Here is a 23,992-nt window from a genome sequence, read left to right as displayed (position 1 = left end):
GGGTTAGGTTTTGGGTTCGGGCTGGTCTAGGCTTGGGGTCAGACGTGTCGGCCTGATGCCTTTTTATGCACCGGCAGACCACTCGGTCGGTTTTTTTTTATATTACACATAGTTTCTTACAGTCGATGAGAATTTTGTTTGCCTAGTACATTGCTAACACGGCTACGACAAGCTGCACTGGTCTCTAGGCTTCATGAAAACGGTGGCCCCAGGCCCCTAAGTCCACAATAACATGAGCACAACATGTGTTGCATGCATTCACCACTAACAGAGAGCGGTTCCAGATGAGGAGGAATAAAATCTGAAGATTCAAGCACAATCTGAAAGACAACATGTTAATTTGCCTTCAACAGACCCAAAAGGCAAAATGAAACTCGTAAGATGGCATATTACATACACAGGTCGCATCACTAGCACTACAGCGAGGAAAATTAATCAACAGTGACAGAGTACGTTGCAGGCTCGCGTATATTTCTGCACAGACTGTCTGCTCGCAAGCCCATCTTGATTTCTGGCAGAGCGAGGTATGAGTTGGCTCAATCCCATCATATTGGCTTCGTCTGTTAATAACATGAGAAGCTGAGAGCTGAAGTGCAGTATTGTAGTTGCAGAGCATTTTTGCATGATTCGCAAGAAAAGCACAGTGTATCTTCAGATATACTCCCTTATGTAGTCAAGAAAATAAAAAATAATCAGCCTTTTGGGTTTTGAATTCACGAGGAAAGATGAATAAAGGATACTGTTTCCACTTGATATGACAGAAAAACAATTACCTCAATACCTCATTGGACATGATAGCACACAAATACTCTGATCTTTCTGCAATCCCAACAAGTTTATAACAAAGCATCACAACCGTAAATCAGCAACATGACCACTTTCAGAAGTGAAACAAAACCCGCACAGAATCTAGCACGAGAAATTCAGTTTTTGATGCTTCCGAGTAAAAAGATCCACACCTTTGGTCTCTTGTCTGGCAAACATAAGCCCTGCAACAGGTGATCCGGGAGAAACAGGGATGCGTGAACACTTTCTTGAGCAGCGTCTAATTGTATGATACTTGTATTGATCCGGAAGACAGACGATGTAGCAATGGAATGTGCAGCAGCTTGAATGCCTGCAAAGAGACTGCTTACTTTAGCATGACTCGGAGGGCATGTAAACCCTGAAGACAACATGATCAGTGGTAGCAGCATACCATGGAAAGCAATACAGTGATATCTGATGTGCTAATAGAAACGTGTGCTCAACAATTCACCCAGTAATCAATGCACATATTCACCATCAATTCTGACCTTTAGCTTACTCGCTAGTATCCTGCATTGCTCGGTTAGATTCAAACTGCAACCTCTGATCTCCAGCTCTTCGAGGGAAGGTGGGAGGCCCTTTTCCGGCAGCCTTGAGATATTCCGGCAACCGAATATCTCCAAACTCTTGAGGGAGGGAAGGCTGTGCAGACCCACAGGAAGATCTGCGAGTTTGGTGCAATACACAAATTGGAGCTCTTGCAGGGACGTGAGGAGCTGAAGCGCTCTCTCTTGCTCATCCGTTAGTTTCGTCACTTCAATCAGAAAAGTGTCAAGTTCTAGGCGTTGGAGGGAGGTGAGGTGCTTGCAGAATGACTCGGTAAGGAAAGAGTAGTCATCGATCTGAAGCCTTTCCAGTCGAGGGCACAGCTCATAGCCCCTTGACAGATGCTCCAAACACGGAGGTAAACCAGGGCAGCGGCATACTATCAAATATCTGAGACTGCCGAGGGATTGCAAGCCCTCTAGCGCAGTGAGCGATCCACAACCACCAATCGTCATCTCTTCCAGTGCTGTGCAGGAATCCAGCTGTAGACATTTCAAACTTGGGCTGCCCCATATTTGTAGTTTTTTGAGGCAGGTGTGGTTCTCCTCGAAGCAGGGCTGCAGAATTTCTGTGGAATGGTTGATCTCAAGTTTGCCAAGTGAGTGCGGGAGAAGCCATCTTCCGGTTCCCTGGTCATTGTTTTCGTCTTTATGCACCAAAGACGATATCAGCCTGGGGCATTCCCAAACTGTTAGCTCCTCAAGTGAGGTGAATCCAGCGAAGCCTTCCTTGCTCATCTGAAATGTTAGGTTGCGGCAATACCGTATAGACATTTTCTTGAGAGAGGGGATGATTTTTGATGGAACACGCAGCAGCCCGTCTGGAGTTGAGCTTGTCATTGCGTCATCTCGATTTCCTGGTGATGAAGCCCGTGGAGCTGAGGTGAGATGTGATAAACCACTCTCTTTCCCTTCTATCAATAGCCCTGATATATTCAGATTCTCTAAATGCAACTCCTCTAGGGCCATCACATGTTTCAATATCACAGCTAGCCACTTCACAGTTATTCCACATGAATTAATCCTGAGATGCTTGAGAGATGGGAGGGCAATGAAATTTGCGTCTGCCATGTATTCATGGGTATGCTCTGGTACAACAACTGAAGAGAAAAGTTTTCCGCAGTAGTCTATTTCCAAACTCTTTAAGCTGATGAGTTGCCTGAAACCTTCGAGTGAAATAGACAATAGATTTGGGCACTGTCCTATCTGCAAGCGAGTTAGGGCCCTCAGATTATGGAATGACACAATTTTGTCGTCCAGGTTTGTCAGCCCATCGGAATCCTTATCAAAAGAAATCCCTCCAATTATCAATTTTCCGTTGGATGATCCCTCCATTGATGGAACTGTTGAAACTCTTGCAACGGATAGTTTACAGATGCTACTTGAAGGTGGTAGAGGATTTGATATCGTTAAATGAGGACAATCAAGGAAGGTAAGCTCTCTAAGATGGGACAACCATGACTTCTTCTCGATTTTGTGTTTCTCGCAGCTCTCAAAAAGAGGAAAGACCTTCAGTTCACTGCATCTCTGGATATTCAGTATCCTTAAACTAGAGTTCAAATCCCTCACAGAATTGCAGGAACATCTCTCCAACTTTGGCATTTCAATCAGCACCAGCTCCTCCAGTGAAGGAATCATTGCTTCTGTTACTTTCTGCATATTCCTTAACTTCAGCTTTGTAAGAAACAATAGCCTTCCCAGAGATGGAAGCATTTGCCATTCTCCACAATCCTCGAGATGAAGCGTCTGCAAACAGGAAACTGAAGTACCAAGCCAAGCTGGGGAGGTAGCACCGCTGTACCCAGAAATCTGTAGATGCTTTAGGTTGTGATGTGGTTCAAGACCCTCAAGCACCTCTCTTGATGTGTCTATAAAATGTTCAGAACTTTGGTCATTGTTAATATCATCCATTGGCGAGCTGTCCTCTTCTGTTTCTATGTCCATAAAAGGTTCAGAACCTGGATCACTATCATCCATTGCAAGGCTCTCCTCTTCTGATTTTGTGTCCACAGAAGGTTCAAAGCTCGTGTCACTAGCAGACTCATCCTGTGACAAAGTATCCTTCCAAGACAAGTGCAGCTTTTGCAAGTGTTGTTTATCTCTCAGTTTTGCCCCATAAGCCTCGGCTCCACTTACATTTTCGAGTTGAAACACACCAAGTTGTACAAGCTTGTTCATGGCTTGAAGTTGTATTATCTCAGAGCAGCTAGAATTTTGATCTGTGAAATTCTGCACATCCTGATGATTGCTCATTTTACTAACACTAGTAACAGAAGAGCGTGCTCCCTTTGTCACAAGAAGATACCTCATGCTGATAAGATCATTCATACCACGAACTATAGTTGGGTGTCCAGCATCTAATACTTCAAGATGGTAAAACTTGCTCAGAGATATAGGCAAAGCTTCACCGCTCCCTTTGTTATAAAGTTTTAGGTAGCGAAGATGGGTACAATATTCCAAATTGTGCAGAAAAGAAACAAAATCAGCATAAGTTGCAGAGATTCGCAGCAAACGTAAATTTTCTGCTTGTTTGAACATATTCTGGAAGTCTTCGAAAAAAGAGGGGTCATAATGGCCAATTAACAACAAGGACCTCAGCTTTCTCACAGATTTAATTTGCCGCAGTTTTTTTTTAATATTTTCATGAGAAAATGTACAATCGGTAACTATTGATACATGGCGCACAGTTGGTAAGATTTCTTCACAGCCCCTGCCATCTATAGTCCCTAATTCAGCTCTTGAAACCTTCCATGCTAAATCATGCATAAGATCATGCATGACAAAGCATTCCGGAGAATGCCAGTCCCTTCCAATTTTCTGAAAGAAGCCCGAGTCCACCAAATCAGCCAAATAGTCATTCCCTGTGTCTTCTAGACTTTTACTGGTACGGCTACCATCCACAAATCCTTGTGAAATCCAAATTCTGACTAAGTCTGCTCCATCAAACTGATAATCCTTAGGGAACAGACAACAATACCTGAAGCAATGCTGCAAGTGGCCTGGTAGGCAATCGTAGCTCAGCTTTAAAGTAGACATGATGCCTTCGCTTTCTTGTAGGGATTTCCATTCTTCACTTTTTCGAATCTTAGTCCAATAAGCAAAGTTAATATCCCTTCTTAATAGCGCACCTACAGTTTTCGCTGCTAATGGGTTCCCCCTCAAATCTTGAGCTATTTGCTTCCCAATATTGTACAACCTTTGATCTTGATATTGTTGATCACCAAATGCATATGATTCAAATAGTAGCCAGAAATCATCCCCTTCCAAAGCACCTAACATGATTGGTTCAACTGTCCTTGTCATTTCTGCAACAGGCAATTTTCGAGTTGTCACAAGTATCATATTACCCATTGCCTCGTTACGTTTCAAAGGAGCTAATAGTTTGTTCCAAGAGTGTTCGTTCATGTCATCCCAGACATCATCCAAGACAATTAGAAACCTCCTAGATTTCATGTGTTTCTCTAGATCCTCCTGAAGCCTGTTCAAGTTGCTTGTTTCTGCTTGCCTTTGTTTAGAGACACAGTCTAACATCTCCCTTGTCAGCCTAACCACATTAAAGTTATCAGACACGCAAACCCATATCTTTATCTGAAGCTGATTTGTAACTATCGGATCATTGTACACAAGCTGGGCTAGAGTTGTCTTCCCAATGCCTCCTATGCCAACAATCGGTAGGACAGTTATGCCATTGGATCTGTTACTTGCCATTAGCTTTAGGATGGATTCCATCTCTGAATGCCTCCCGTACACTTTGGGCTCAACAAGATATGATGATGTTAGACGTGTGTCCTGGGGTGTACTCTGACTCAAACTTGAAGTTACAACGAAGTTCGATACATCTATTTTGAGAGTGCGACTGACATCATGGCCAACATCTCGTAGTTTACCAGCAATGAGTTGTATCCTACGAGAAAACTCATACTTGTTTTCAAGGTATGTGTAGGCAGCAATAGCTGTACCGCCCTCAGTATTGCCTGCAAAGTAAAAGGGAATTTATTTCACTGCATTGAATTCCAGAAAGAAATCCATGTTAAGAATGTACCATAGCACAAAAACACTTGACGCGAATAGGATTAACAATTTTAGTCCGTGTGTTTCAGTTAGATGAATCTTTGGTTAGAGACTGTCCATATTGCTCATTTGACCAACTTTACGAATAGGATTAATATTTTAGTCCATGATGGCTGCTTATGAATTTTTTTTTCGAGTACAAGTTGGACCATAATCATCGGGAATGTGGAACCATGCCTATTCCTCGTCCTGGGAACGTCGTCCCCATTCCAGGAACGTGGGAACAATATGGTCCCCACCTTCTCAAAATCTTTCGTAAGTAGCGTACTGTGTTCCTCGATCCCGTTCCTCGACTGGGAATTATGTGACTATAAGTCAGACGCGCACACACACATACACACCATACTCATGCCTATACCCACCCACGTGGATGCACCCTATCATACTTCTAAACTAGATTGGAGGCCTAACCTCACGTTGCAGAGGTAGATGGTTTGACCATTGAAATATAAGCACCTGTGATTTAATCTCATGTTGCAGGGGTAGACGCTTTGACGTTGGAGGCATAAACTCATGTACTATTCCATCCCGTGATTTAATCCCACGAAAATATAAGCACCCGTGCTGAATTTAGGACTAGAACTGAGTGGGCAGATTCCACCACGAGGACCCCAACCAACCAACTGAGTTGCTCTCTTTGATTATGGCTTCAGGGTTGCGCTAGTTAGGCAGGCACGTTACACATGCACGTAACGTGCATACCTTCCAGCCGAGGGGAGCTCACGCTGGAAGAAAGGCATGAAATCAGCCCAGCAGCAAGCAAGGAAAGCCAGCGCAACGGCAAGCAAGGAGAGCCAGCCAGCATATGAAGGAAAGCCAGCGCATGGAGTAAATTAAGGATTGGACTGTCCATGTTTAGCTAGCCTATGTTTCGGCATGTATTTCCGCTGCACTCTGTACTACAAATATCCTTGCATTCCAATGGAAATAGCAAGTGCGATTTCCTAATTGCCTTCATGTGTAACGTGCCTGCCTAACAGCGCTGAGTTCATTTCTTGCTATTAGTGATGAAAACGAAATGGGAAATTCCCTTCCTGACCCCTACCATTTTCCCTTTTTCCCCTACTGTTTTCATTTTTTCAGAGCTTACTCGAGATCGGTTCACAACCGGGAAGAAGCAGTCAAATGTAGAGGAGATGGAGGCGTTGGATCTGGTGCTAGCATTGTGCATGAGGGATGGCTACGGTGGGTCTGCTTTTGGATGAGGGAGATGACCTCATGGAGAGGAATAGGGTGATTTGATGCTGCTCTGGCTCCGCTGTTTCGTGGGCATGGATAGTGGGCCGAGTGAGACATGGCCCATCTGTATTCCTTTTCCATGTATATTTGATGTATCCTCTAATTAGTCTAATATAAGTCATCTTCATTGACGTGTCCATTTTTTTACTTATTCATTTAGTGTTTTGTTGCATTTAGACTCATATTTGCCTATCATTTATTTGATAAATGAATAAAATAATGAGCATTTCCTGTAGAAACTCTTAATCTGACGATATCATGGCTGGCATCTCTAGTTTACCAGCAATGTGTTTTATCCTACCAGAAAACTCACTCTTGTTTCCCAGTTGCGTGTAGGCAGCAATCTTGTGGTCATCTTCTCTTTTCCTTTTTCTACTCGAGTTGCCCGTGGAGACAAAGTTACCACATTTGTCGATTATAGTGCTTCCAAATTGTTTAATAATGGAGCTAAACCACCACACGGATGAAGTTGCAGTATTATCTGCGAAGTGAAAGGGTAGATCATTACGTCATATTCCGAAAAGAAATCCACTGGAATTTATGTTAAAAATGTAAACCAGTTTGGCCAATCTCACAAAACACTTAAAGCAAACTAAATTCGCAAAGTTCCAAATTTATGACCAAATCGTTGGGACTGGCATGATATACGTACCACTTGTGACCTCTTCTTTGAGGCGGTAGTAGTCGAGCTCGTCCAACACGTCCTCGGCGTCGTACAGCAGCCCCTTGAGATCACTCAGAGACTGAGCCAGCGGCTCGTTCTCCATCTTCCTCCCGTTGGCAGCAGCAAGCACCATCTGGACATACCTCATGGCTGACTTGAGCTCCTCCACATCGTCGGCAAGCCCAACTTTGTGAGTCCATGCAACCAACTTTTCAGTGAAGAGGTTCATGACGCTTTCCACCAGCCATCCGATCGCAGCTTCCACCACAGCTTCTCTCACCGTCATCGCCTCGTGCTGAGTAGGATTTCGGCAGAAGCAGTTGGTGCACAATGAAGGAAGAAAGGATATGAATGGGGAGGAAAGGAGAGGAGACGAGAGCACCAGATGAACATTTTTTGGGCGACAAATTAAGTGGCAGTACTGTCTGACAGGGAGCTGTGCCGTGTGGAGGAGATCGCGCGCGCGGTCAGCCAGCCAACCCGCGCGACGGGGCCAGTGCCCGCGACGACCTGCCGCCGAGTCTTCGCCCTCGACTGGGGCCGGATCCACGGCATCTTGACACTTGGAAGCTCGGCTCCGATTAGTTGCAGAGTTATAGCATTGATGATTAAGGAGAGTTAACAAAGTACCAAGTGGATGTCCAACTTTCAGTAGAAGAGGGGATTGGGAATCCTGAAGTCTCGAATCGAATTTGAGGTTCCAAATTCGAAACTTCCACCAACAGAATTGATGAAACCAGAGGTGTCATCGACTGCGGAGGCGGGCGGGGCGAGGTCACCGACGCGGTTAGGGTTTCTCTTTGCCGCGCCCGGGGCGATTTGAGTTCCGTGGCGGCGACATTGGAACAGGAGGAAAGTCGGCGGCGGCGAACGGGATTGGCGGAGGAGAAGGTGAGGGGGCAAGATTAAGGATGCCGGCGAGTGCGACTCGGAGCACTCGAGAGTCGGGACATCTCCACCAGGCGGTCTGGACGACTTGAATCTGCCGGGCGCGAGATCGGACGGCGGGCGTGGACAGTGCCTCGGGAGCTGGCTGTAACACCCTACTTTACCACTAAACCTAATTATACGAAAACAGAAAATTTTGACGTCATTTCCTCTATAGGACGGTATAACTGACCAAAAGAGATCACAGGCAGACAGTATATGACAGATATAACCAGTATATATATAGAGTTCGCCGCGACGCTACCAGCGTCGCACCACAACATAAACAAAAACAAACGACGGACCATCAGACACAACACTTGTATACACCGGTTGAGCTATCGACATCGTGATAAGTTAGTGTGTGCAGCTACTGAGATCCATTTCCAAAATGCACGTCAACATCTAAACATACCTGTAAAGAAAACACGGGTGAGATTCAAAAATCTCAGCAAGTGAAATGTACTTTAACAAAAAGCTATTTAGCCACAGTTGAATGTGCTAACAATTCTAAATAGAAACTAGTAATGAAACAGACCGCCAACACTAGGAGAAACAATTATGACTAAGCAAGTCCAACGATAACATTAAAATTTTAACATTCGGTTGGTATAAGCCTTCAGAGCCGCATATATATCTATATACAAGCTAACTAAAGGAAATAAGATTTGATGCGAATGATTCATTGAATTTCATAAAAAGACATAACCATGCACATGATATGCTCTCCTCACCCTTACCCCTCCTCGGGTAACGTAAGGGTGTGCACCGTACCCCTCCTCGGGTGACATACGGTATTGTACCGGTACGGTCGCAGTCAGAAGACGACGACAAACTTCCAATGCACGAGATGTATATGTATGACGTGCTTCAAGTATAACCAACATAACTTCCGGAATATGCTTGAGACTTCAAAAAAACATTGCATACAACACTAAAGAACAACTGCAGAATGGCATATCGTGCCTACTGCACTTCATAAATCAATCATCGAGTAAACTTCTGGAAACGTAAACAACATAGTACCCAGCTCAGAATCAGTCATTCAGATTAGATGAATGCACTGTAATTAAAGAATATAGGCAACACAATATTAGGTTAAAGCATAGTCATACAATACATTCACTTGCCTTTACCGACGATGAAGAAAATTCGATCAAGAACGTCCGGAAATAGTACCACCTGTACAGGCATACTATCAGAACTAAAACACATTTAAAACACATAAAATATGAAGCGTCAATTCTACGTCTGAAAACGTCACGTATACGCCTACATTCCGAAAAACTGAACAGACAATTGTATCACATGAAATGATACACTATTTTCAATCCAGAGTCGAACTAAAATCTCACTAATTAGACTTCGCTTCGATGAACGAAAAGAATACTTCGACTCGGATGTCGTATCTTCGAATCAATAATGATTATCGAAACGAAACAGACTATTGATCACATGAAATAATACGACAGAAATTGATTGATTTGATTTAATCCAACCACAAACGTCCAGAAAAATTACCGAGAATTCGCCTTCGAAAAATTGACGACGAATCCGACGAAATCTCGAAATTTCCAACTTTTCCTTTTTCTTCTTTTTTCCTCTTTTTTTTCTTCCTTTTTTTTTTCTTTCCTTTTCTTTTTTTTTCTTTTCTCCTTTTTTTTCCTTTCTCTTTCCTGGCTTCTTCTTCCTAGCTTCTCTCCCGGCCGGCTCTGCTTGCTTGCTTCTTCTTTGATCAAGCCACAGAGAGAGAGAGAGCCCGCGGCGGCCAGAGCAAGCGCACGACGCAGGCAGGCGGCGGCGGGAACGGAGCAGCGGCGCGTGCACGGCGGCGCAGCGGCAGCGCCGGCGACAGCAGCAGCAGCGGCGACGTGCGGCGCTGTGCAGCGCAGCAGGTGGCAGCAGGGGGCGGCGCAGCGGCGGCCAGCGGCTGGAGCAGCGCAGCGGTGGCAAGCAACAGGAGAGAGAGAGAGAGAGTTCGCGAGCGAGAGAGAGAGACGCACACGGCGTGAAGAGTATGGATGGATCGGGTTGAGGACCGATCCATCCGGTACTTATCCTTATCTTGTTTTTAAAACAACGCACAGTCTGGAATTATTGGGCTCGCTACGGGTCTTAAAGTGCCCGGAACGGACGTATGAATAGCAAAATAGGTTCGCCTCGACGAGATGAACGCAACCACGGTCTCCGATCGTCCGTACGAGCCACGGATCACAAAGTCAAAATTTGGTCAAATCTCTTTTTATTTTTTCTCCAAAAATTCGGTATTACACTGGCAATGCTTATTCTTTGGTGTGATGAGAGCTATTTCAGCTTTTTTTTTAGATGCATACGCCAGATAAATTTAGGGACCATCCAAATCCGGTTGTTGAGGCAAAGGTGAAGCCAGAGGACTGGGAACATGAAGATGCGGAAGCCGAAGGCGAGGGAGCCTAACAAGAGGGAGATGAGCCTGGAGGAGAAGGACATGCTGAGGCTGGGGCTAGAGAGCTTGCCCGAAGAGAAGATGCATAATGTGCTGCAGATTGTACGGAAGAGGAACAGCAATCCAGAGATGCTTGGGGATGAGATTGAGCTGGATATTGATGAGATGGATGTCGAGACACAGTGGGAGCTTGATCGATTCGTCACCAACTGCAGCAAAGCGCTCAAGAAGAGTCAACGGGCTGCGATGACGAATGGTGGCATTGCTGATATAACCGATGCAGTTGTGGCTGAGGACAGTATGGTGCCAGTGAATGGCACTGTGCCTACATTGGTTGACAATGATGATGCGGTAATGGCAATAGGACCAGCAGGCGTTGTTCTTGGTTGCAGCTAGTGGATATGCGAATTTGGTTCTCATGTTGGCTTGTTTGTTTTCTTGTTCACAGGAGAGTGAGAACCCTGTGAAGAGTACCCCAATGGCTGAGCAGGTGGATGAGTATATAGATATTGGAGATGAGATGCCAACAGCCACTTACCAATCAATGGAGATTGAGAAGGATGCTGAGGTTGCCAGTGGCTCTGGTGGTTCCGGCAGCGGCTCCTCGTCCACTGGTATGATCAAGCCACCTATTTGTACTTTAAAAATTCCAACTTTTCATGATCCGGAACTTTTACACTGTTTACTATTTGCCTTCTTATACAGGGTCTGAGTCGGGGAGCTCAGGGGACAGTGCCTCGGGAGCTGGCAATGCTCATTCTTTGGTGTAGGGGAGGTTGTTTTAACAGTACTATTCGAGTACTTGGATGATGTGAGTTCTTGTTGGCCTTGGGTGATTCGAGTAGAGCTAGAGGTAGTTGTAAGTATTTTGTAAGTTGTTTCTGAGATGTGTGTGCCTGCTTGGGTTTAGTTGAATAGTTAGTAGTATTGATAACGGAATGGCTTTGTGGGTAATATGGTAGCACAGACTTAGTATAGATAACGAAATGATTTTGTGGGTAATCTGGTAGCACAGCTGGACCATGTATATATAAGCAGGTGGTGGAAGGTACTGGGACGTTTGTATTAGTTGATCTGGCCTTCTGATATGAAGGTGCTCTTGTCTCTGTGTTCTTCATAGTACAGCTGTTATGTTGCACCTTTTTTATGTCCTTGACGATGTTGTGGTATTATAAGTAGCAAGACATTATCTTGGTCCGGTGATGACTATTGGTGTGATGAGAGTTATATCAGCTTTTTTGAGATGCATACGCCAAATAAATGTTAGCGACCATCCAGATCTGTGTTCATTTTATCTATTTGTACCAGTAGTGTTGCTTGTTGTGTGAAAATTCTACCCTTCGATATCAACAGTTGCCCATGCTGTTTTGCTAACACCACAAGACCTTGAGTTTTTGAAACTACCACTTACAGAACTGCTTCACATCAGCAGAAAAATTACCTGAATTCAATGACAATCAAAGGTGCGACATGTTTGCCTTCAAAAGGCCCAGACAGAATAATGAAAATCAATCGGCAGTAACACAGTGCGTCGCGGGCTGCATACTCAAATTTATGCACAGACTAGCTGTCTGCTCGCTAGCCCATCTTGATTTATGACAGCGAGGTATGAGTTGGCTCAATCCCATCATATTGGTCTCGACTGTTTATCACATCAGAGGATGAGAGCTGGAGTGCAGTATTGTAGTTGCAGAACATTTTTGCATGATTCGAAATAAAAGCACATTGTATCTTCAGATATATCTTATATTCCCTTCTGTAGTCGAGAAAAAGAAAAATAATCAGCATTTTGGGTTTTGAATTCGCGAGGTAAGATGATTGAAGGATACTGTTTTCAGTTTATATGACAGAAAAACAGTTACCTCGTTGGACATGATAGCACACAAATACTCTTTCGGGAATCCCAAGTTTATAACAAAGCATGGCAACCGTAAATCAGCAACACGACCACGTGAGGACGAGGTTCAGAAGTGAAACAAAATCCGCGCAGAATCTGGCACGAGAAATTCAGTTTTTAATGCTTCTGAGTAAAAAGAACCACACATTTGGCCTCTTGTCTGGCAAACATAAGCCTTGCAACAGGTGATCCAGGAGAAACAGGGTTGTGTGTTGTGTGAACACCTTCTTTAACAGCTAATTGTATGATACTTGTATTGATTCGGAAGACAGACGATGTAGCAATAGAATGAACAGTAGCTTGAATGCCTGCAAAGAGACTGCTTACTTTAGCATTTTTTTGATAAAAAAGTTTTTATTGAACACATACAATTACATCAGGTGATATAATCGCATCGAGAACACTCTCGATTTCTGTATAGCTAAGATACACACAACAACAAAAAATGATAAAATATAAAAAAGATTGACATGAGTGAAAACATGAGATGCTAAGGCGTTCCGATCCTTCGACTAGACCGTCACTCATAAATCTGGGTAAAACACTTCCTGATCACCTCCTTCACATACTGACACGCCACTATAATCGTATCCTGAGAATCTAGCTTCTGTAATGCTTACTTTAGTATGACACGGAGGATATGTAAACCTTGAAGATAATATGATAAATGGTAGCAACATACCTTGGAAGGCAATACAATGAAATCTGACATGCTAGTAGAAACGTGTGCTCAACGATTCGCTACATATTCCTTGTTATCAATTCTGACCTTTAGCTTGCTTGTTGCTAGCTTTCTGCATTGCTCGGTTAGCTCATCGCTGCAACAGATAACATCCAGCTTTTCCAGCGTAGGTGGAGGCCCATTTGTGGCAGTCTTGAAATACTGACATTGTTGAGAGATCTGTGAGTTTGTAGCAATTCTCAATTTGAAGCTGTAAAACACGGCGACCGGATACTACCAAAGACCTGAGACCGCCGAGGGATTGCAAGCTCTCCAGGCGGTGAGCGATTCACAATCTTTAATCTTAATCTCTTCCAGTGCTGTGCAGAAATCCAAGCCCTCTAGCGTGGTGAGCGAATTACAATTATCAATTTCCAATTCCTTCAGTACTGTGCAGGAATCCAAGCCCTCTAGCGCGGTGAGCGAATTACAATCACCAATATACAATTCTTCCAGTGCTGTGCAGGAATCCAGCTGTAGACATTTTAAACTTCAGTTGTCCCATATTTGTAGTTTTTTGAGGCGGGATTGCAAACCCTCTAGCGCGGTGAGAGAATTACAACAACCAATATACAATTCCTCCAGTGCTGTGCAGGAATCCAGCTGTAGACATCTCAAACTTGGGCTGCTCCGTATTCGTAGTTTTTTGAGGCGGGATTGCAAGCCCTCTAGCGCGGTGAGCGAATTACAATCTTCAATTTCCAATTCCTCCAGTGCTGTGCAGGAATCCAGCTGTACACATTTCAAACTTGGGCTGATCCATATTCGTAGTTTTTTGAGGCGGGATTGCAAGCCCTCTAGCGCGGTGAGCGAATCACAACCAACAATATCCAATTCCTCTAGTGCTGTGCAGAAATCTAGCTGTAGACATCTCAAATTTGGGCTGCTCGATACTTCTAATTTTTTGAGGCAGGTGTGGTTCTCCTCGAAGTAGGGCTGCAGAATTTCTGTGCAATCAACGATCTCAAGTTTGCCAAGTGAGTGCGGGAGAAGCCATCTTCCGGTTCCCTGGTCATTGTTTTCGTCTTTATGCACCAAAGACGATATCAGCCTGGGGCATTTCCAAACTGTTAGCTCCTCAAGTGAGGTGAATCCAGAGAAGCCTTCCTTGATCGGATGAAATGTTAGGCCAAAGCACCTCGCTATACACATCTTCTTGAGAGAGGCGATGAGTTTTGATGGAACACGCAGCAGCCCGTCTGGAGTTGAGCTTGTCATTGCGTCATCTCGATTTCCTGGTGATGAAGCCTGTGGAGCTGAGATGAGATGTGATAAACTACTCTCTTTCCCTTCTATCAATAGTGATATATCCAGATCCTCTAAATGCAACTCCTCTAATCGTGGTACAAGTTTTAGTATCACAGTTAGCCACTTCCCGGTTATTCCACATGTCTCAATCCTGAGATACTTGAGAGATGGGAGGGCAATGAAATTTGCGTCTGCCATGTATTCATGGGTATGCTCTGGCAGAACAACTGAAGAGAAAAGTTTTGTGCAGCAGACTATTTCCAAACTCTTTAAGCTGACGAGTTGCCTGAAACCTTCGAGTGAAATAGACGATAGATTTTCACACCCTGCTATTTTCAAGCGAGTCAGGTCCCTCAGATTATGGAATGACACAATTTTGTCGTCCAGGTTTGTCAGCCCATCGGAATCCAGATCATCTGGAAAACATGGCTCGGAATGGTCTCCAATTATCAATTCTCCATTGGATGATCCCTCCATCGTTGGAAGTGTCGAAACTCTCGCGATGGACAATTTACAACCGCTACTTGAAGGTGGTAGAGGATTTGATATCGTTAAACGAGGACAATCATGGATGGTAAGCTTCGTAAGATGGGACAACCATGACTTCTTCTCGATTTTGAGTTTCTCGCAGCTCTCGAAGAGAGGAAAGACCTTCAGTTCACTGCATCTCTTAATCTTCAGTATCCTTAAACTAGAGTTCAAGTCTCTCACGGAATTGCAGGAACATCTCTCCAACTGTGGCATTTGAATCAGCACCAGCCCCTCCAGTGAAGGAATCGATAGTTCTGTTACTTTCTGCATTTTCCTTAACTTCAATTTTGTAAGAAACGATAGCCTTCCCAGAGATGGAAGTATTTGCCATTCTCCACAATCCTCGAGATGAAGCGTCTGCAAACAGGAAACTGAAGTACCAAGCCAACCTGGGGAGGTAGCCCCGCTGTACCCAGAAATCTGTAGATGCTTTAGGTTGCGATGTGGTTCAAGACCCTCAAGCACCTCTCTTGCTGTGTCTGCAGAAGGTTCAGAACTTTGGTCATTGTTAATATCATCAATTGGCGATCTGTCCTCTTCTGTTTCTATGTCCCCAAAAGGTTCAAAGCTTGTGTCACTAGCATATCCATCCTGTGACAAAGTATCGTTCCAAGACAAGTGCAGCTTTTGCAAGTGTTGTTTATCTCTCAGTTTTGGCCCATAAGCCTCGGCACTACTGACATTTTCGAGTTGAAACACACCAAGTTGTACAAGCTTGTTCATGGATTGAAGTTGTGTTATCTCAGAGCAGCTAGAATTTTGATCCGTGATATTCAGCACATCTTGATGATTGCTCATTTCACCAACACTAGTAACAGAAGAGTATGCTCTCTTTGTCACAACAAGATACCTCATGCTGACAAGATCATTCATACCATGAACTATAGTTGGGTGTCCAGCATCTAATACTTCAAGATGGTAAAACTTGCTCAGAGATATTGGCAAAGCTTCGCCGCTCCCTTTGTTCTCAAGTTTTAGGTAGCGAAGATGGGTACGATATTCCAAATTGTGCAGGAAAGAAACAAAATCAGCATAAGTTGCAGAGATTCGCAGCAAACGTAAATTTTCTGCTTGTTTGAACATATTCTGGAAGGATCTGAAAAAAGATGGGTCATAATCGCCAATTAATACCAAGGACCTCAGCTTTCTCACATATTTAACCTGCAGCATCTTTTTTTCAATTTTTTCATGAGAAAATGCTGAATCAGTAACTATTGATAGATGACGCACAGTCGGTAAGATTTCTTCACAGTCCCTGCCATCTATAGTCCCAAATTCAGCTCTTGAAACCTTCCATGCTAAATCATGCATAAGATCATGCATGACAAAGCATTCCGGAGAATGCCAGTCCCTTCCAATTTTCTGAAAGAAGCCCGAGTCCACCAAATCAGCCAAATAGTCATTCCCTGTGTCCTCTAAACTTTTACTGGTACGGCTACCATCCACAAATCCTTGTGAAATCCAAATTCTGACTAAGTCTGTTCCATCAAACTGATAATCCTTGGGGAATAGACTACAATACTTGAAGCAACGCTGCAAGTGGCCTGGTAGGCAATCATAGCTGAGCTTCAAAACAGGCATGATGCCTCCGCTAACCTTTAGGGACTTCCATTCTTCACTGTTTAGAATGTTAGTCCAGTTATCAATGCTAATATTTCTTCTTAATAGTGCGCCAACAGTTTTTGCTGCTAAGGGGTTCCCCTCCAACTCTCCAGCTATTTGCTTCCCAATATTGTACAACCCTTGATCTTTATATCGTTGATCACCAAATGCATATGATTTAAATAGTAGCCAAAAATCATCCCCTTCCATGGCACTTAACATGATTGGTTCAACTGTCTTTGTCATTTTTGCAACAGACAATTTTCGAGTTGTCACAAGTATCATATTATCCATTGCCTGATTACCCATTGCCTGATTACCCATTGCCTTACGTTTCAAAGGAGCTAACAGTTGGTTCCAAGAGTCTTCGTTCATGTCATCCCAGACATCATCCAAGACAATTAGAAACCTCCTAGATTTCATGTGTTCCTCTAGATCCTCCTGAAGCTTGTTCAAGTTGCTTGTTTCTGCTTGCCTTTGTTTAGAGACACAGTCTAACATCTCCCTTGTCAGCCTAAGTACATTAAAATTATCAGACACACAAACCCAAATCTTGATCTGAAACTGATTTGCAACTATCGAATCATTGTACACAAGCTGGGCCAGAGTTGTCTTCCCAATGCCTCCTATGCCTACAATCGGTAGGACAGTTATGCCATTGGATGTGTTACTTTGGGCTCCCGTAGACTTTTGGATGCTGGATTCCATCAGCTTTAGGATGGATTCCATATCTGAATGTCTCCAGTACACTTTGGGCTCAACAATAAATGATGATGTTAGACGTGTGTCCTTGGGTGTACTCTGACTCAGACTTGAAGCTACACGGAAGTTCGATACATCTATTTTCAGAGCGTTACTAACATCACCCCCAAGCTCTCGTAGTTTATCAGCAATGTCCTTTATCGTACGAGAAAACTCAGTCATGTTTCCTAGGTGTCTGTTGGCAGCAATGTTGTGGTCATCCTCTCTTTTCCTTTTCCTCAAACGTTCCATTACGGCGCTTCCAATCTGGCGAACGAAATTGCGAGACGACGTGGATGAAGTTGTAGTATTGTGCGCAACAGTAACTGAACCAGCTCCAGTATTGCCTGCGAGGTGAAAGGGAATGTATATCACTGCGTTGAATTCCGGAAAGAAATTCATGTTAACAAATGTACCAATAGCGCAAAAAACACTCCACGCGAACATAATTCACAATTTTAGTCCGCGTGTTTCAGTTAGATGAATCTTTGGTTAGAGACTGTCCATATTGCTCAATTGACCAACTTTACTAATGAATGTGATGTCTGCTTAGGAATATTTTTTTCAAGTACAAGTCGAAAGTACACACATACACACATACTCACTCACACATCTATGTAGGTGCACCCTACTACACGTCTAAACCAGATTGGAGCTGGATGCCTAAAATCAGGGCATACGTTTTGACCACTAAACGTACTCACGTATGTATGTACTATTCCTTTCCGGGATTTAATCCCAAGAAGCTGTAAGTACTCATGCTGAGTTTAGGTCTTGAACTCGGGTGGGCATGAATCGGAGTGGTGTGGTGTTTACATGGGTTACTGAGCTTGGCTAGGATAGTGGGCCGAGTGAGACAATAGCCCATTTATATTCCTTTTCCTTTCTTTCCTATGATGTATATGTGATATATCCTCTAATTAGTCTAATATAAGTCATCATCATTAATGTGTCATTTTTTATACCTATTTATTTAGAGTTTTGTTGCGTTTAGACTCATATTTGCCTATAATTTATTTGATAAATAAATAAAATAACGACCAGATCCAGTAGAAACTCTTAATCTGACGACAAAGCACATTAATGATAACAAAGGAGCCATCTTGACTGCCTTGGTTAAGGAGAGTTAAAGAGAGCTAACAAAGCACCAAGAAGGCAGCAAGCATGATTTTTTTTTATAAAATAATTGAGCAAGCCAGACAGCAAACATGGTAGGTGGCCACGTGGTCGCGAGTCAATTATTAGTTCATCAATTACTCCAACAATCCCACCAACTAAATCACTACGCAATCTGCAGAAAGCTGGGCCAGCAGATGAGCAGATCCCTAAAACACCGCTAGTTAGGAATTACATGATCGCCTCTGGTACAACGCGTACATTGAAATCTTTCCTCGCGATCGATCCCTTCCAAACAAGCAAGCATTCAATTTTCAGATAGAAAATCGGAGCTTTTCAATTGGAAAGAAAAACTTCCGTTTTGGGGAATTCCGAACTATGGATTGAGAACTTTCAGCTAGATTAAGATCAAACATTCTATCAGAAAATTTTCAATTGGGGACTGAAACTTTGTAGAGTAGGAAATCTAACTGGATGTCCAACTTTCGGTAGAAGAGGGGATTGGGGATCCTGAACTGTCTGAATCGAATTTGAAGTTTCAAAATCGAAACTTCCACCAACAGAATTGACGAAACCAGAGGTGTCATCGACTGTGGAGATGAGCAGGGCGAGGCCACGAATGCGGTTAGGGTTTCTCTTTGCCGCGCCCGGGGCAATTTGAGTTCCGTGGCGGCGACATTGGAACATGGTGGAAAGTCGGCAGCGGCGGCGGCGGCAGATAAGGCTATCTGCAGCGGCGGCGAACGGGATTGGCGGAGGCTGAGAGTTGGAGAGTGCATTACTGTAGTTGTATAGCATTTTTACATGGTTGGTGGCAAGAAAAGCACATAGTGTTAGACTCCTAATTTACAGCCATGCATGGCGTTGTATTTGTTGCCGCTAATCCCTCCTAACCTCCCGATCCTATTCCTATAAATCGGTGGAGTTTGTTATGGAAGGATACGGCATATATGTACGTACTTCGCATGATCAATGGATGATTGCGTTGAGCCTCATCTCTCTCTCACTTACATGGTATCAGATAGGTTTGTTTCCTAACCTTCCGCTCCACCTCGCCGCTGGTGCTCGGCATGGCCGCACCCGACGGCTCATCTGCGCCTGACGCGATCTCCACAACGTCGGCCCTCGACACTGCTGTCGTCGCAGCTGCTGCTGCCACGCGTGCTGCAGTTCTCCAGTCGGACTCCACCAACACATCCACCACCGCCATCGCTGATGCTGTTGTGGCGGTTACGGCTGATGCCGTCCGAGCGGTGCTCGCCTCCATCGCCGGCACTCACACCAGCCTCGCCTTCTCCGGCCGAACTCGACGACGACGACGCCACGATCTCTCTCCATGCGCAAGCTGTTGCAGTCCTCAACGTCAAGACCCTGATCCCCCTCACCCTCGACCTTGGCGCATACAACTACACGAAGTGGCGCGGTCTCTTCCTCGTCATCCTCGGCAAGTACGCGTTGGCGGATCATGTGCTGTCCGACGTCTCCCACCTGGACCGGCCGGATTGGGTACGGATGGACTGTGTCATCCTCGCGTGGCTCTACGTCTCCATCTCCGCCGAGCTTCTCGAGATTGTGATGTCCTCCTCCTCGACCGCCCGCATTGTGTGGTGCGGTCTCGAGCATCAGTTCTTGGGCAACCGCGAGCAACGCGCTCTCAACCTCTCGGCGGAGTTCCATTGCTTCTTCCAGGGTGACCTCTCCGCCTCCGACTATTGCCGACGCCTCAAGAGCATGGCCGGCGAGCCCGTCACCGACCGCACCCTCGTCCTCGCCATGCTCAAGGGGTTGAATGAGAAGTTTCGTCATCTACAAACTATTCTCCCTCTATAGAAGCCCTTCCCGACGTTCGTCAAAGCTCGGTCTCAACTTTTACTCGAGGAGATCACACGCGGCAGCCGCTCAACCAGCGCCCCCACTACCTTCCTCGCCAACACTGGTCGTGGCTCCTCATCCGGGGGTGTGTCCGCCCCTAACCCCACTCATACCACTGGTTTTGGCGGCAACAGTGGCAGCTCCAACGGTGGCAACGGCGGCCGCAACTCGCGCGGCAACCGGCGCCACCGCGGTGGAAATTCCAGCAACCCGGGCGCCAACTCCGGATCGCAGCAGCAGCCCCCCCTAGCCCAGCTTCAACAATCCATGGGCCGGCTCTATTCAAATGTGGCCCGGGCCGCCTATGGGACGTGGTCTCCTTGCCCCACGACCGACTGGTCCACTGGGCCATGCCGCCCAAACCGCACCTTTTGCTGGCGCGGCCTTGACAGGTCCGACAAGCGCGCTAGGCCAGCTCAGTTACCAACCAGCCCAAACGGCGCCTCCTTCTCAAGCCTACGGCCAGGCACTGCCGCACCACTACAACCTCTCCTCGCCGAGCATATGGAGCACTTCCACTGGTGCAACTCCGGGTGCAACTCCGCCGACAGCATGGGACCAGAATGCGCTGGCGACCGCCTTTTCCACCGTCTCCCTGACGCAGCCACCTTCGCCTGCTCACGATTGGTATATGGACACAGGTGCTACATCCCACATGGCTTCAGATGCCGGTATCCTCTCCCTTTCTCATGCACCCTCTACACACTCTCCATCTAGCATCATTGTTGGCAATGGCTCTCTCCTTCCCGTTACTTCTGTTGGCTCTACCTTTTTACGTAACAGTGCTAATACTTTTGCTCTCAATAATATCTTGGTCTCACCTAACATAATCAAAAATCTTATCTCCGTCCGTCAGTTTGTTTCTGATAATAACTGCACCATTGAGTTTGACCCCTTTGGCTTTTCTATGAAGGATCTACATTCCAAGACCGAGATCGCCAGGTGCAATAGCTCCGGTGATCTGTACCCTTTCAGCTCCCTCCTACCGCACACGCCCTCACCGTTGACTCCAGCACCTTGTGGCACCGTCGCCTCGGTCACCTTGGTCATGACGCCCTCGCTCGTCTTGCTCGCTCGTCCATCATACCATCAGGGGCCTCCACCACCGTGTGCCACGCCTGCCAACTCGGTCGTCATACTCGTTTACCTTTTACTAGTTCCTTCACTCGAGCCAAATCCATTTTTGAGTTGATACATTGTGATTTATGGACCTCTCCTATTACGAGCATTTCAGGCTACAAATATTACCTTGTCATTCTTGATGATTTTTCTCATTATGTGTGGACTTTTCCTTTACGCCTTAAATCTGACACTTTTACTACTATCTCTCATTTCTTTGCCTATGTGCAGACACAGTTTGCCACCACTATCCGTAGTGTTCAATGTGATAATGGTCGCAAGTTTGACAACTCCTCCGCTCACACCTTCTTCCTCACCAAGGGGGTCACTATGCGTATGTCTTGTCCCCACACCTCGCCCCAGAATGGCAAAGCCGAGCGTATGCTTCGTTCCATCAACAATATTGTGCGTTCCCTCCTCTTCCAGGCTACCCTCCCCAGCTCTTTCTGGGTAGAGGCTTTGCACACTGCCACACATCTCATCAATCGCCACCCCACCAAAACCCTTCGCCACCAAACACCCTACTTTGCCCTTCACGGCGTTCACCCCTCTTATTCCCACCTTCATGTCTTCGGATGTGCCTGCTACCCTAACCTCTCAACCACAGCTCCCCATAAGCTCTCGCCACGTTCCGTTCGCTGCATTTTTCTCGGCTATCCCCACGAACACAAAGGATACCGTTGCTTTGATCCTGTGTCTAACAAGGTTATCGTCTCGCACCATGTGGTTTTTGATGAGCACTCTTTTCCATTTACTGAGTTGTCGCCAAATACACCTTGTGCTACTGACTTCGATTTTCTCGAAGATTTTTCAACTCAAATGCAGGCACCCATCAGCAGGATTGCTGTTGCGCGGGATGCCATGCGCGGCACTACACCGCGTCCTCCCGCCCAGCCTGGTCAACTCGGCGCTGGTCCTCCCGCCCGGCCTGCTCCACTCGGCACTGGTGGGCCTCCACAGCCGAGCGGCCCCCGTGCTGCCGTCGGCGCTCCTGGTGTCACTGATGGGCCGCCCCAGCCAAGTGGCTCTCCTGAGCCACCAGTGGCTACCGGGCCGCCTTGCCCGTTCACTTCTGGCCCACCTGCCGTTGGGCCCTCAGCGGCGGACTTCCCGCCGAGCTCGCCCACTACCAGCGCCGCTGGGCCTTCTTCATCGCTGGCGACATTTGTCTGGGCCCTGTGCCTCTGGCACCGCCCACTCGTGCTCGGAGCGCACGGCTGCCCGGCGGCAGGCCTCAACCGGCCATCCTCGGTGCTTCACCGGTCGTCAACACCCACCCCATGGTCACCCAAGGCAAGAATGGCATTCACCAACCACGGCATCCGCAGAATTTGCATGTCTCCGCTTTGTCCCCCGTACCTCGCACTTATCGTGCGGCTCTGGCGGACCCTCATTGGCGTGCCGCCATGGAGGATGAGTTCGCTGCTCTCCAGGCGAACAACACTTGGGATCTCGTTGCTCGTCCCCCCGGCGCAAATCTTGTCATCGGCAAATGGATTTTCCGTCACAAGTTCAAGTCTGATGGCTCTTTGGACAGGTATAAAGCTCGTTTGGTTCTCCGCGGATTCACCCAGCATCCAGGTGTTGATTTTGATGAGACTTTCAGTCCTGTGGTCAAGCCTGCCACCGTCCGCACTGTGCTCAGTCTTGCTGTTTCTCGAGACTGGCCCATTCATCAGCTGGACGTCAAGAATGCCTTTCTTCATGGCACACTTGATGAGACTGTGTATTGCATTCAACCGTCTGGATTCATTGACTCTTCTCGGCCAGAGATGGTTTGCCGCCTCAACAAGTCTCTTTATGGTCTCAAGTAGGCTCCCCGTGCTTGGTATAGCAGATTCGCCGGCTTCGTGGTGTCCATTGGTTTCCACGAAGCCAAGTCTGACACCTCGCTCTTCATTTATCACCGTGGTGCCGACTGTGTCTATCTTCTTCTATATGTGGATGACATTGTCTTGACGGCCTCTTCCTCCGCTCTTCTGCAGTGGATGATCTCAGCCCTTCAGTCAGAGTTTTCTATGAAGGACTTGGGTACTCTTCACCATTTCCTGGGGATCACCGTCACACGGCAGTCCTCCGGCCTCCTTCTCAGCCAGCGCCAGTACTGCCTTGAGATTTTGGAGCGTGCTGGCATGAGTGATTGCAAACCATGCAGTACGCCTGTTGACACCAATGCCAAGCTCTCCTCCACTGGTGGTGCGCCTGTTTCAGATCCCACTGATTATCGCAGCTTGGCTGGTGCCTTGCAGTACCTCACCTTCACCAGGCCGAATATTGCATATGTTGTTCAGCAGATCTGCCTCCACATGCATGATCCCCGCGAGCCTCATCTTGCTGCTCTCAAGCAGATCCTCCGCTATGCTCGTGGCTCCCTCGATCATGGTCTCATCATCCGGCCATCCTCCACTCACGAGCTGGTTGCCTATTCCGATGCTGACTGGGCAGGATGTCCTGACACTCGGAAGTC

The 23,992-nt window shown here is 46.2% G+C and overlaps 4 protein-coding genes across 9 annotated transcripts in view; 1 reads left to right on the top strand and 3 right to left on the bottom strand.

The window, feature by feature from the left end:
- Positions 1–250: 250 nt before the first annotated feature.
- On the bottom strand, positions 251–8,354 carry LOC133925011 (disease resistance protein RGA2-like). Of its 4 annotated transcripts, XM_062370810.1 has the most exons (6): positions 7,315–8,354; positions 6,964–7,143; positions 1,199–5,326; positions 960–1,117; positions 774–819; positions 251–664 (listed from the first exon to the last, which is right to left on the bottom strand). In XM_062370810.1, exons 1-3 carry the CDS (start codon positions 7,610–7,612, stop codon positions 1,266–1,268), a joined length of 4,539 nt encoding a protein of 1,512 aa, XP_062226794.1. In that variant the 5' UTR covers positions 7,613–8,354; the 3' UTR covers positions 251–664; positions 774–819; positions 960–1,117; positions 1,199–1,265. The 4 variants fall into 4 exon arrangements, with proteins under 4 accessions (XP_062226794.1, XP_062226793.1, XP_062226792.1 ...); XM_062370809.1 differs by having other exon boundaries at positions 774–1,128; XM_062370808.1 differs by having other exon boundaries at positions 774–1,117.
- Positions 8,355–10,575: 2,221 nt separating this feature from the next.
- LOC133925017 (transcription factor GTE2-like) lies at positions 10,576–11,884 on the top strand. Its single transcript, XM_062370819.1, has 3 exons — positions 10,576–11,029; positions 11,127–11,292; positions 11,384–11,884. Exons 1-3 carry the CDS (start codon positions 10,655–10,657, stop codon positions 11,446–11,448), a joined length of 606 nt encoding a protein of 201 aa, XP_062226803.1. The 5' UTR covers positions 10,576–10,654; the 3' UTR covers positions 11,449–11,884.
- Positions 11,885–12,064: 180 nt separating this feature from the next.
- Positions 12,065–23,992, bottom strand: part of LOC133925008 (putative disease resistance protein RGA1) — a 69,814-nt gene continuing 57,886 nt past the window's right edge. The window contains exons 5-7 of one of the 3 annotated variants that reach the window (XM_062370803.1): positions 13,258–13,476; positions 12,541–12,883; positions 12,065–12,434 (exon numbers count right to left, since the gene is read on the bottom strand). The gene's annotated coding sequence lies outside the window, so the exon portion shown is untranslated. Of the gene's footprint in view, positions 12,435–12,540; positions 12,895–13,257; positions 13,477–23,992 lie in introns of all 3 variants that reach the window. The other 2 variants (XM_062370798.1, XM_062370796.1) reach the window with 2 other exon arrangements.
- On the bottom strand, positions 13,531–19,744 carry LOC133925620 (putative disease resistance protein RGA4). The gene is made up of 3 exons (XM_062371484.1): positions 19,546–19,744; positions 13,857–17,765; positions 13,531–13,754 (listed from the first exon to the last, which is right to left on the bottom strand). Exons 1-3 carry the CDS (start codon positions 19,742–19,744, stop codon positions 13,531–13,533), a joined length of 4,332 nt encoding a protein of 1,443 aa, XP_062227468.1.

Source organism: Phragmites australis, chromosome 7 (genome assembly GCF_958298935.1).
Source record: "Phragmites australis chromosome 7, lpPhrAust1.1, whole genome shotgun sequence".
Lineage (NCBI taxonomy): Eukaryota > Viridiplantae > Streptophyta > Magnoliopsida > Poales > Poaceae > Phragmites > Phragmites australis.
Note: the sequence above shows the minus strand (reverse complement) of the source record. Positions and strands in the feature narration are given on the sequence as shown.

Excerpts from the sequence above, each read along its gene's own strand:
- LOC133925011 (XM_062370809.1), bottom strand. The coding sequence starts at position 7,612 with ATGACGGTGAGAGAAGCTGTGGTGGAAGCTGCGATCGGATGGCTGGTG. Across the intron at positions 7,144-7,314 it reads CAAAGAAGAGGTCACAAGTG|ATAATACTGCAACTTCATCC; the intron begins GTACGTATATCA and ends TTCACTTCGCAG. Across the intron at positions 5,327-6,963 it reads AAACAAGAGTGAGTTTTCTG|GCAATACTGAGGGCGGTACA; the intron begins GTAGGATAAAAC and ends TTTACTTTGCAG.
- LOC133925017 (XM_062370819.1), top strand. The coding sequence starts at position 10,655 with ATGAAGATGCGGAAGCCGAAGGCGAGGGAGCCTAACAAGAGGGAGATG. Across the intron at positions 11,030-11,126 it reads TGGTTGACAATGATGATGCG|GAGAGTGAGAACCCTGTGAA; the intron begins GTAATGGCAATA and ends TCTTGTTCACAG. Across the intron at positions 11,293-11,383 it reads CAGCGGCTCCTCGTCCACTG|GGTCTGAGTCGGGGAGCTCA; the intron begins GTATGATCAAGC and ends CTTCTTATACAG.
- LOC133925620 (XM_062371484.1), bottom strand. The coding sequence starts at position 19,744 with ATGGCGGTGGTGGATGTGTTGGTGGAGTCCGACTGGAGAACTGCAGCA. Across the intron at positions 17,766-19,545 it reads ACAAACCTATCTGATACCAT|GCAATACTGGAGCTGGTTCA; the intron begins GTAAGTGAGAGA and ends TTCACCTCGCAG. Across the intron at positions 13,755-13,856 it reads GGAATTGTATATTGGTTGTT|CACTGGAAGAATTGTATATT; the intron begins GTAATTCTCTCA and ends ATTCCTGCACAG.